Source organism: Drosophila obscura, unplaced genomic scaffold (assembly GCF_018151105.1).
Source record: "Drosophila obscura isolate BZ-5 IFL unplaced genomic scaffold, ASM1815110v1 contig_150, whole genome shotgun sequence".
NCBI classification, from domain to species: domain Eukaryota; kingdom Metazoa; phylum Arthropoda; class Insecta; order Diptera; family Drosophilidae; genus Drosophila; species Drosophila obscura.
In genome coordinates, this window is record NW_024542736.1 from 2,090,963 (window position 1) to 2,103,001 (window position 12,039).

Consider the following 12,039-nt stretch of genomic DNA (forward strand, 5'->3'; position numbering starts at 1 on the left):
CGTGCGCGGTGCCGCGAAATGCTGTTGGCTCTATGCATAATTAAGTGCTTTTATGCGGGTCTCCAGCCCGCGGAATATCCATCTGATTAATGGAATCAGCTTTGGCTAAAGCACCTGCGATGCGCTTGGAAATTGGTTAGGATCTCTCTCGCAGGACAGGCAGGATTGCGGATACCCGGCACCGACGATGATGGAGACTAGCTCTGGGCTCTCGGCTCTGGGCGCCGTACGGCTAGCCAAGCCGTTCGATGATTTCTCAAGTGGGAATGGGCCTAGAAGGCTGCTAGACTGACTTTGGCTTGGATGGGATGGGATTTGCTTTTCGGGATTTATTTGTGTGGAAATGAGCAGCTAACGGTATATGAATCATGACTTTGGCAGGCAGCATGATTTAAAACACTCACTCATATGCGGCGGCGGCGTCTCTCCATGTGCTCCATGTGCTCCGCAGCTGCAGTGCCAGTGCCAGTGCCAGTGCCATGACTTTATGCGCAGGCCAGGCCAGACCAGACCAGGCCGGGCCCCGTCCACGTCCAGGCCAACCCGGGGCCAGACTAGGCCGCTTCTCTTTTGCTATTTGCGCATATTTTAGCACATTTTGCCCTGTCCGCCAGGGCGTCTGTCCTACGTCCTCCCGTCCTCCTGTCCTCTGTCGCTGCCTGGGCCCAACTCCTCGATCGGCATCGCGACGCGACTTTGTAGCGCGTAGAAAAACGTGCGATTTCAAGTTGACAGCACAGCTATGCCATGAACCCTGCCCAGCTACAGCTACAGCTACAGCTATGACTCCTCCAACTGCAACTCCCTCCTCCACTTGCACAGTGACTTGGCTGAGACTTAGACTGAGACACTGCCTCCTTCTGCTTCTACTTCTCCTTCTCTGCTTGGGCGCTGACTGTATGCCTACCTGAAATCAGCTGGAAAAGGCAACGTTTTTCATTTTCTACATTTTAATGCAATTTTTAATTTATTTGTTTTGTCGAGGCAGCGCAAGAGACAGCGACAGCGAGACAGCAACGGCAACGGCAACGGCAACAGAGACTCCGCTCTCTATCAATGCTGCTGCCTGGGAGCGGGGCAGGGACAGTGGCAAGGGGCTGGGGCTGGAACGCATGTATTCCTCATTGATTGGCATTTCCTGGTTGGCAGCATTAGACTGGCCAAGTCAAGTGAATTCCTCGAAGCGACCAAGCTCGACCAAGGATGAAAAGGCATCAGAACCTCAGTACCTCAGAGCCCCAGTGCCCAGACCTACTAGACCCCCAACCAGACGCAGTTAGCCTTAGTTGTGTGTTGAGATGCATTGACTTTTGGCCAGTTTTGTGTTTTAGTTCCTGCCCCGCTTGGCCCTGGCCCTGGCCCTGGGCATATACCATGTAATTATCTGAGACTGGCCAATGAGTCACTTAGGAGAGTCTTCCGTCTGTCTTCTATCTGCTGCTGCTGCTGCTGCTGATGCTGCTGCTGCTGCTGATCGATGCTGACTTGCAGAACGCCAAGAGAGCCTCGCCGAAAACAATGTGGCTGCCGAGTCCCATGACATCAGAGCGCTCGAAATAAATGCGTATCCGGGCATTTCCCATGCCTGTCTATGGTAGCATCCCATCCCAATATACTCGTACATTTTGGCATACACTTCACATTGCAAATTACATACAATAGCCATGAGTAATCATATTAATGAGATTCAATTGATGGCTGCCCACCAGCCAGCGGACAGCCATCATTGGCATTTGGGAGTCAGGAGTCAGCAATCGCAGTCCCCGTCCCAGTCCACATTCAGAAAACGCGCCAAAAACTCAAGCTCATTGATCCACTTTTTCGAAATTCTGCTCTCAAATCACGTAGCCAAAAAGCGTTTACGTTTTTATTTGGCTAACTGTTTTTGGCCCGAAGCACACACACACACAGGCATTGGGACTCTATGCTCTGGGCATAATTAGAACCAGTTTGTCTAGCGCTGGCAGTTGTTTCGCTCTGACAAATACAAGTGTTTGTGTTTGATGTCTGCAAATTATGATGGAATGCAGCTAGGATGGATCACAGTATCCTGCTGCTCCTTCCTAGAGTGTCTGCAATTCGGTACGATTAATATGCCAGCTATGCTCTTTCCACCTTGATTGCGAGGGCTTCTTTGTTTTACGACTGCAAATTTGCAAATCGATTCAAACATTGTATAACCTTATCCGCCGACACGTGTAGGCGTCGTTAAAGTTTGCACTCCATTGCTATTTTTTGTGGGCCACATCCATCCGCCAGTGGGTCGTGTCTCATATTTATAATCACGTATGGCACACCTGGCTATCGGGGCTTTGGCCAGCTGAAAAGTGACCCCAGAAATGGGCTCCAAATGGCTCCATGCGAAATGCCTAATTGTGATGTTGGTTTTAATTAAACGACCCAAAAGCAAAAGCTCATTAGGCACCAGAAGCTGAAAGCATTGTTGCAACTTTGTTGCAGCAGCAGCAGCAGCAGCTGCAACTGCAGTGGCGAGTGAAATCAGAACGCTTCTTCTGGCTGGCAACAAACTTGACCCCAAGAAAAAGAGAAATTTGTGGCAAGACCACCAATAGAAAAAAAAGCGAAATAAAAAAAAAAAAAAAATTAAGCTTGAAACAAAATCAGCTCACGATCTGCACGGCCTGCTGGCAGCTTGTGCTGGTGTTGGGTCAGCCAGCAGCCAGCAGCCACTGCCGCCGCATCCACATATGGCCAGCAAAATTGCATGCTGCAGGCGAGCACACGGTAGCTAGCATCATCAAGATTTGTCACAAATCAAAGCGGGCAGGCAACTAATCCAGTTCAAGTGCTGCAGCCAGAGCTGCGGTTCTGGGTTGGCCGAGCGCGTCCGACACACAGCGAAAATGGCAAATTGCCGTCGAGTTGCACTTGGAGTCGCTGCTGGAGATGGAGTCGAAGTCGAAGTCGGAGTTGGTGCTTTGGTGGTTGGCATTGGCGTTGCAATGGAGATGGAGCTCGAGTCGTGCTGGGCAGCTTCCGCATGCCGTTGCCGTGGCAATGGCAGTGGCCGGAGCAAAGCGCTGACAAGTGACTCAGACGCGAGAGAGTCAGTCGGTCTCCAAAGAAGTTTACATTTGGCGCGTTTGTTTGCTTGTTTGCCTGCCTGCTGCTGCCTTGCCGCATGCCCGCCGCATGCCGCCTAAATTTGCCACTAGACACCGTTATGTTTGCAGATCGTGAGCAGCAGCAGCAGCAGCAGCAGCGAAGCACCGAGCTTTATTAATTTCAAGCAACTCCTCCAATTTGTGGCTCTAAAGTGGCTCGCTTGCCTCCCGCCTGCCCGCTATACTTAGATGATTATGCTGCTGCTGATGATGCCACAAGGTCGCCCAATTGTGAGGTCAAACTTGAATTTGCATAGACCCTCGTGCGAGAGTTCAAATGTGCAGATAATCAGCGGTTAATACTCAACCCTCTCCGATAGCAATCTCCATTGGATCTAATCCGCGGAGAATGTAATCCGAAATGTATCTATGCCGGGAGTTAGCACCTTACCCTGCTGCAATAATTGCATCTATGGAATATCTGCCACGGCAAGGTCGGACATTCCTTGGCCTAAGCCCTGGCCACCACACCACAACAATTTGGCCCCCAATTGGCCACAACTATGCACGATAGACGGACGATAGGCGATGCCTGATTGGCGATTGCCGATTGCTGATTGGCAATTGGCAATTGGCGATTGGCGATAGGCACATGTGTGAGGGCAGCCCGCAGCCGTTCGCCGATTTATGGGGATGACGTGCAGAACAGAACAGAACAGAACCGAACACGGCAAGGCAATTGGCCAGACAAAAGGAATACCATAAACATAAAATAGTAAAAAATGCAATTTGCAATTGCTGCCACTATCCACTATCCACTATACAGCGGGGGGACCGTTAAATGTGTGGCAGCAGTGGCAGTTGCAGGAACAGAACACAAAACCAAATTAACGCCAAGCAACAGCAGTGGCAGCAATTGCAATCGAAGAAGTGTAATACGATAAGCCAGCAGAGAGCGGAGAGTAGCAATTGAATGGAGTGGAGTGGAGTAGCAGCGGCAGCAGATCCCCAGATGGACGCGTGAGGTTGGGGTCAGCTGCAGCACTCTGATGGGGGGAATTTGGATGGGAGATCGGTTTGGGATTGCTATTGGAACTGGCACTAGGACTGGCACTGGCACTGGCACTGGCACTGGGGTTCGCTGGTTGTGTGCTAAATGTCAATTTGATACCAGCCAGAATCCAATTAAAGCTGCAGTTTCCATTCAGCTGCAGCTACAGCTACAGCTACAGCTTCAGCCATCGGCTTGCAAATTGCAAATTGCTATCGATCTCTGACTGCGATCTTGTCGATGGGTCGCTCGTCGTTAGATGCGTGCCCCAAAGTATATTTGTGGGTCATGGTACAAATTTCAAAGCGAAGGCAACACAAGACAGAGCACAGAGGAGGCAACTGGCAACAGTCAGAGACAGAGCCAGAGCCAGAGCCAGACACAAACACGACAGCCGACACAAGATAGCTCTCTGACAAGAGACACCTTTTGATATGCTAACGAAGCCTGCTCCTCTTCGGCTCCCCTGGCCGTGCCACTCGTGCCCCGACTGTCAAAATGCTGCCTGCCCATGGATGCATGTGAAATTTTCCCACCCTCCATTGAGGCCGTCGTCTGCCTTTGTGAAATGTAAATTTTTTTTTTTTTTGCTTTTTTCTATTTTTTCTGTTTGTTTCCACCTCTCCGGTCATACATTTATATTAGAGCTGCAGCTGGGCCACAATTTGTGCAACTGGGGAAATGGGAACTTGCAACTGGTAGCAGCAGCAGCAAGCAGCCTCCACGCATGCCCACAAGATACGAGAACGAAGACAAAGTTGGGTCAGGGGCACGGACAGGGCCATGGGACAACCTGTGCAATTTCTCAGCCACAAAGAAGCGGTGGCCTGTCCAGTGCCTACCCTTTGTGGGCATTCCTTTCCCCCCTGTTCCACTCCCTAGCCCATGACCAAGGAGGGCGGGCTCCTGCTATGCAAATGTTGCCTCTGCTGCCGCCGCTCTTCACGCATGAGCCGCCTCCTGGACCTGAATACATTTTTCATAACGCATATCAACAGTGGGCCATTGTTAGATGGACGACCCACAGAGACCAGAGACCAGACCAGGTCTCCACTCTGTCTCCAAAGCTGACGTAGAAGACGACATAGAAGATGAAGATGCATGGCCCAGGCTCAGGCTCAGGCCCAGGCCTTGCCCTTGCCAGATGCTTTTCCAAAATCTTGCAAATTTCCCATGACCGATATCTGGTGGCATGTGCAGTTTGCAGTTTGCAGTTAGCAGTTAGCAGTGTGTGTATGCAGGCCGCCCCTCTTTGGGGCACTGGTAACAAGCGCCTGCCTCGTTTTGGGAAGTCAAATACTCGTACGGCCCGGCCCGATGGGTAAAAGTAGTTGCCTTGCCTTGCCTTGCCTTCGCTGGCCTCCTGATGTGTGTGTACTTTTGGCTACTACTTCATTCACAAATTGAATTTGTGTCACACACACATCCAGAGAGAGGCTGAGGCTGAAGCTGAGGCTGAGGCTGAGTTGGCTGTGTGGCAGCTGGCTGCTGGCTGGCTGCTGACCACCCCTTTATTTGGTCTTAACCCAAATACTGAATGCTGTGCTATGTGCTGCAGAAATAAGAAAGAATAAAATTGTTGGCTTTGGCCATTTAGCCACGACAGAGCACAGTGGAATAATTACCGCAACAAGTTGCCAGTGCAGCCAGTTGCCAGTTGCTAGGCTGCAACATGTTGCTCTGCTGCCTCTGTTGCCTCTGTTGGCTCTGTTGGCCGCTGCTCGCTGTTCGTGTGTTGCTAATAGCTTTAGAACAAGTGCCATTTTGGCCAACAACTAATAGCCAGTTTGTGTCGCTTCCGTTGTCAGTCCAAGCAGGCAGGCGGCATCATCCTCATCATCATCTTCATCTTCATCTTCATCACCATTATCGTCATCATCATCATCAGCATCATTTTACCTGTACAGGTTGTTGCTGTTGTTGTCGTTGTTGTTGTCGTTGGCTTGGCTTGTGTGAGATTATCATTATTGTTATTGTCGCTCGTCATGTCAACTCGTCATCAACATGCCGCGACTCCGAATGAGATGGTAGCAGAAGAGGCAGACAGACGCTTACAATCAGCCACAGGCCACAGCCACAGGCCACAGCCTCATCCTCAGCCTCAGCCTCATCCTCAGTCTCAGCATCTGCGGAGCAATCTTTCAACTTGACCGAGAGGCGGCATCGTGTGTTGCATACCTCTCTCGTTACTGTTGCCCCAACCAGCACACAGAGCAGTGATATTTGTGACTCCCCGTGTGCAGGTTGGGGCTTTCGCTCTCTTCCTCGTCCCCCCAGCTTGCCTGCATTTTAATGAGCACAATTCGCGCATTTATGATGAGCGTCGAGCGTTGCTCATTCGCCAGCAGCCCCAGCATCAGCATTATCCTCAGTTCCAGCTGCAGCCCCAGCATTAGCCGATTTTTATTTGCTTGTTTCGTTAGCGAGTAAACCAAACTGCTGCCCGAGGGGGGAATCCGAATCCGAGTACGTTGCAGGCGTGGTGCGGCGAGGGGGCCCAAACCGAAACCACTCAGATTTCACGAGAATTGCACGAGAAGGGGAGGCGAAATATTGTGGAGGAGAGAGAGAGAGAGCTCGAGCTCGATATGACCCCCCAGAAGAGTAACCAAAATGGAATTCCATTCCACAGTGACACGCCGTCCACAGTGGGCTGATGCCCATGGCAATCGATCGATCTACAAATACAAAAAAAGTATTGATCAGATTTCAAAGCAAAAGCGATCTATCTTTATCTCCATCTTCATCGCTTCTCTCCAAACCCATCGATCCATAGTCACATTTAGCCATAAGCATCCATTAATTCTCTGCCAGTTGCGTCCCAGGGTGCTTGGCCTGGAAGTTTTTATTGCTTTATGAAAGGTATAAAATTGCATAATCCACCCACCGACCACGCCCACCCATATACAAACATCAGTACGTGTACCCTCCTACTCCCACTCCTATTCTAACACTCAATCCACCCCTCGCCAGCCAGCCCAGGTCTCCTTACAGTGTCAGCCTCACCCTCGTCTCAGGCCTAAAGCCCAACCCCTCACTGGATTCGGCATCGGTCTGGCACACTCACGTGTTGCATCTCCTGGGACTTGATTAAAGCAACATAAAGCAAATAAAAGCCGAAAGGAAACTTGGCTAATAAATGAAAATATGAAACGTATGTGTCGTCGGGGGGCCCCTCGACGCCATTATCCCCACAACCAGGCGACACGACAATAAAACCGACAACGCGTATATAGATGGCAGGAGGAATGACGAGTTACGTTAGTTTGTTAGCCGATAAGCTGTGATATGTGGCGGTTGCCGCCCGCTAATTGTAACGCAGGGATCACTGGCCACGGGCTGACACCGGGGGGAGGGAAATAGCCAAGTGGGGGACAATTTCGGGAAGTTTTCTTTGGCGTGCGGCTGACATTTTCAATCAGCAACTTCAGAGAAAAAAGAAAACTTCACAGAAACTTTCGGGCAGGTTTCCCTGTGCCCCGTATCTCTGGCACGATTTTTGACCTTTCCGGCGAGCAGAAGGAAGTTCTGGGTCTGGTCTGGGTGGCGGATGGGGGAGGGACATCGGGCATGTCAGGGAAAATTGCACATCTGTCAAATCGGCAAACAAGTGATTTCCGCAAACAATTGAAGAAAAACAGCCAGTCAGCCAGTGAGCCAAGGGCAGGACAGTGCTGGCCAGGACATCCCATTCCGGACATCCAGGAGGGCTGCAAGTAGTGGATGGGATGGACATGGTGGTGCTGTGTCGATGGTGGTGGTGGTGGTGGCATTCGGTTCACATGTCAGCAGTCCCACCCGCCCGAAATTTCTGCTGTTTGTGCACGTAAATTGCTTTTGTAAGCCTAAGAGCTATTGAAAATTTTGCAGCACACAAAAAAGGAACAAAAAAAAAAAAAGGGAAAATACAAAAATAAGAAAAGAAATAAATTGAGACGACACGAGAGATGAGCTGGGGGGGATGAGGCGGCATGCGCCTTGTCATGCTTTTTTAATGAAGTGCTGTCGTTTAAGGAACATATTGCGGCTCGATTTGATTGTTGTTTAAGGGTTAAACGGTTCTCCCGCCCCTCTGCCTCCCTGCCAGCACTGTGGGGAGGCCATCATCGTCCTTCCTATAACGCCAATCACGTACTAACCATAACTCTCTGGTGCGCTCTCTTCCATTGCAGTTACAACCATGACAAGAAGACGTTCGAGTCCGCTGGGACTCGAGGTGCTGGTGTCTCTGACGCTGGCCCTGCTGGCCATAATGCTGATACCCACACAAGCCGGTAAGTGGTTTATTATGTCAACATAAATTATGTTTAGCCAGCTAAGTACCCAAGTACCCAAGTGCCCCGGAAGTGCAGCCTCGCCAAATCTATGCCAAATCCTCGCATATGCCCCGTTTGTCTATTCTGATTATTTTGCCATAAATTCCGGGCTCCGAATTGAACAGCAATTCGCATCCGCAGTGCTGCGCAACTGACCCGGGAGTTCCGGGCACAAATGCGACTAATTAAAACCCATTGTGACAAATTGCCATCGGACAGCTGCCGAAACTTCCCGCCACTTGTCCTGGGTCAGGGGTCGCCAGTGGCTGCCATGACTGCCTAAAAGTCTGTTGCATTTCGGTGGCGAAACTTAATTAAGCGCAGGCCCATTCGGCTGCTGCTGGGGGGGTTGGGTGGTGTCGTGTCCCAAATTCAATTGTGTCATGCGTTTCCATTTAAATTGGATGCGACGGACACTGTCCCGTTCGGGGAGTGTCCGCGAGCTGCGGGGCCTCGTATACTCGTATAATTAAAAGCAAGTGCTAATGGTCTTTGCCATCATCAGCCACCATTCGACCGCCTACTTAGACGCATCTGTAGCTGTAGCTGTGGCTGTAGCTCTGGCTGTAGCTGTATCTATGCCTGCGCCTGCATCTACATCTGTGAGTTGCATCTGCATCTGCCAGGGCCCAGTGCGCAGTGCCCAGCAATGTGTTAACTTTCACATTTACCAAGGCAATAAAAGGCGATGCCTAACGGTTACAGCCTGACTCTAGGCGTGTTCGATTTAACGACTTGTTTAAACAGAACTTAAAGGCAAATAAACCCAAAAAGAGCAAGACAAGACCCAACGCCGGGAATATCGGTCAGCGGCTGAAGACGAGAAATGCCAAAACCGAAAAATGTATGCGAGTAGTCACAGAGTACTTGTACTCGGGCCATAGCCATAGCCAGACTCCGAGTCAGACACAGAGCCAGAGCCAGAGCCAGACCCAGAGCCAGACCCAGCGTGCCATTGTTTAATGGGCATTCAATAAACAGGCAACGACTCCAGCTCCGGAGTCAGCTGCAACGTCAACGTGTCCAGCGCTGACTGATTTGGCCTAGTCAAAACGATAGGCGACAATAGTCAGCTCGTTGACCCACATTCGGGCACCAAAACTCCGCCACTCCAGCACTCCGACACTCCGCCACACCGCCCCTCCGACACTCCGACACTCGATGCTGGCTGCATTCAGAATTCTGGGAATTTTCATTAACACATGTCCAAAACTCTGGTGTCGCTGGGGCTGCATATGGAAATGTATCTGAGGAACGAAAAACGAAAATAAAATGGAAAAGAATTTTTGTGAATGGTGAGTGCGAGAGAGGGGAGGGAGAGAGAGAGAAGCGGGCACCCATGGAGCTTTAAACATTGATTCTGCTGGAAACCCCGCCAGGGTTTCTCACCTATTTATTGATTATTACACACAGTCACAAATCTGTTACACTAACAAGCCAACAAAACGGCCTAATGGACCCCATCCCAGTCCTACATCCACATTCCCATTGAAAGATTGGAAGATTGAATGTGGTATGGGGTATGGGGTACCGGGTACTGGGTACCGGGTACCGACACCACTTGAGTTTGATGAACTTGGTGCCGCGGCTCGGTTCCCAGCATGCCCTGGTAATTGAATTGTTCCATTATAAATACATGAACGAGCGAGTATGAGGCGGCAGCTAACGCATGACTCAACAGTTGGGCTTACACGAGCAGTGAGTGGCTGGCTGGCTGGCTGGGCTGGCTTTGGTTCTGCCTCAGCCTCAGCCCAGCAATAAATCAATAGGACTAGCACAAATGTCAGCCGGCGGACTCGGACTCGGACTCCACAGATGATGATTAACAGCGGAGTGAAATACTTCACAACAAGTGGCATTTGCGTCATAACAAAAGCCACACACAGCATACATAAATATTTGGATCGAGCGATCGATTCCAAGCCCTCCATCCAAATGCCAATTGTTTGCGCAGCTATTAAGACAGATATCGAAAACATTTTGGCATCATACTCGGAAGAGTATCGTGTCAGCCGAGAGCCATCAAACAGTTAACCGTAAGACCCCCCAGCCGCGGGGCAACTTGTGCAATTTAACTGCCATCGCCATGCGAGAGAGATGCCTCAAGTTCAAGTTTTAATTCAAGCTCAAGGTCGGTTGGAACGTTGGCACGGTTTTGGTTTCGGTTTTGGTTTGGGTTTGGTTCGCTGCGGTGTATCCTCCTGGCATCCCGGTAGCCGCAACACATTATCATTATTTTATAAGCCACGAATCGAAGAAGATGGCAATTTCAATTTGTTGCTTTTATTTTTATTTTGCCCGTTTTCTGCCTTCCGTCTTGTGTTGGCTGACTGCTGCCTGACTGCTGCCTGCTGGCTCGCTTATTTTCATGGGGCGTTTTCATCAATCAATTTCGAACGTGAGTTCGTATCTCGTTTTTCTCATGCTTATTATAGAATTATGGAACACAAGAGAACAGAACAGATCAGGCAGAACAGGTGTTCTCTTCGGATTCCCATTGCCTGTGTGTCATGCTTGGGACTTGGGACTTGCCAATTGACACCTACACCACTCGATGATGGTCACTGAACCTTGGCGATCATCTCCCATCTGCCATCTCCCATTTCCCGTTCCGTAAACCTGCCAAGCCATCTCAAATATATATTTTATTTGGCCCCCCCATTGCCTGTTTTTGTGATTTCTTAATTTATAACCAATTACAAAGGCATTAGTACGCCGAGCAAAGATCTTCAATATTTTTGTTTATTGCGCACATAAATCGCCGCTTTATGGCTCTCCATCCCCATCCCCCTTCTCGGCTCCAGCTTCAGTCCCAGGTCCCAAGATAAAGATTTGCGGAAGTAAGCGATGTTCACTTGCCGCTGTGCCTAATTAGCTTGTATTAGCAGAGCCCCAGCCAGCTATCCGAGCCATCCGAGCCATCCGAGCTATCCGAGCTATCGATGGCTTAAAAGTTTTGTGCGTGCCAGCAGAACTTTTCTGGCCAGGCTTTGGCTTTGGCTTTGGCTCTGGCTCTGAGGTACACATCATTATGGTTTCATATTAATTGCATGGCTCGGCTGATGTCATCAGCGTCAGCATCAGGCATCAGCGTCGTCATCAGGCCCTGGCCTGAAGCTAAAGCTGTGCCACAGCACAGGCACAGGCAGAGGCAGAGAAGCCTCTGAAGCATCGTCTCAGGCAGCGTTAATCAAGATTTAACGTTGTCCAGTCATCAGCTTAGCCACGCGCATATAATTAACATTTTTGCCATCATCTCGGGCCCAGACACAGACACAGACACCGCCACAGACCCAGACCCAGACTCAGACCCTGAGCCAGGCGTGTAGCAGGTTCAATGTCAAGTGGCAAGTCGGATTTGTCTTATCAGTTGTGTTGATAGCACCCAAAACGGTACGGCCTGCCCACAGGAAGGCTACCATCCTCCATATGCCGCAGCTGCTGCCGATCCAACGATCGTAAATATTTTATATATGCAAACATACTGACACTAGGGGCCACAGAGCCATAGAGCCACAGAGCCACAGAGCCATAGCCATCCGTACATTGTTGTCTGCACTCCATCCCAGTCGGAGACGGCTATGAAGTAGAAGTAGAAGTCGCTGTA

At 50.2% G+C, this 12,039-nt stretch overlaps 1 protein-coding gene across 1 annotated transcript in view; it reads left to right on the forward strand.

Moving 5' to 3' along the window:
- The window catches only part of LOC111064659 (mucin-19), a 41,973-nt gene that overhangs the window by 9,869 nt on the left and 20,065 nt on the right, over nucleotides 1–12,039 (forward strand). Inside the window, 1 exon segment of the mRNA XM_022356323.2 lies at nucleotides 8,289–8,390. Within this exon segment, the coding sequence (XP_022212015.2) occupies nucleotides 8,297–8,390 (94 nt within the window). The 5' untranslated portion in view covers nucleotides 8,289–8,296.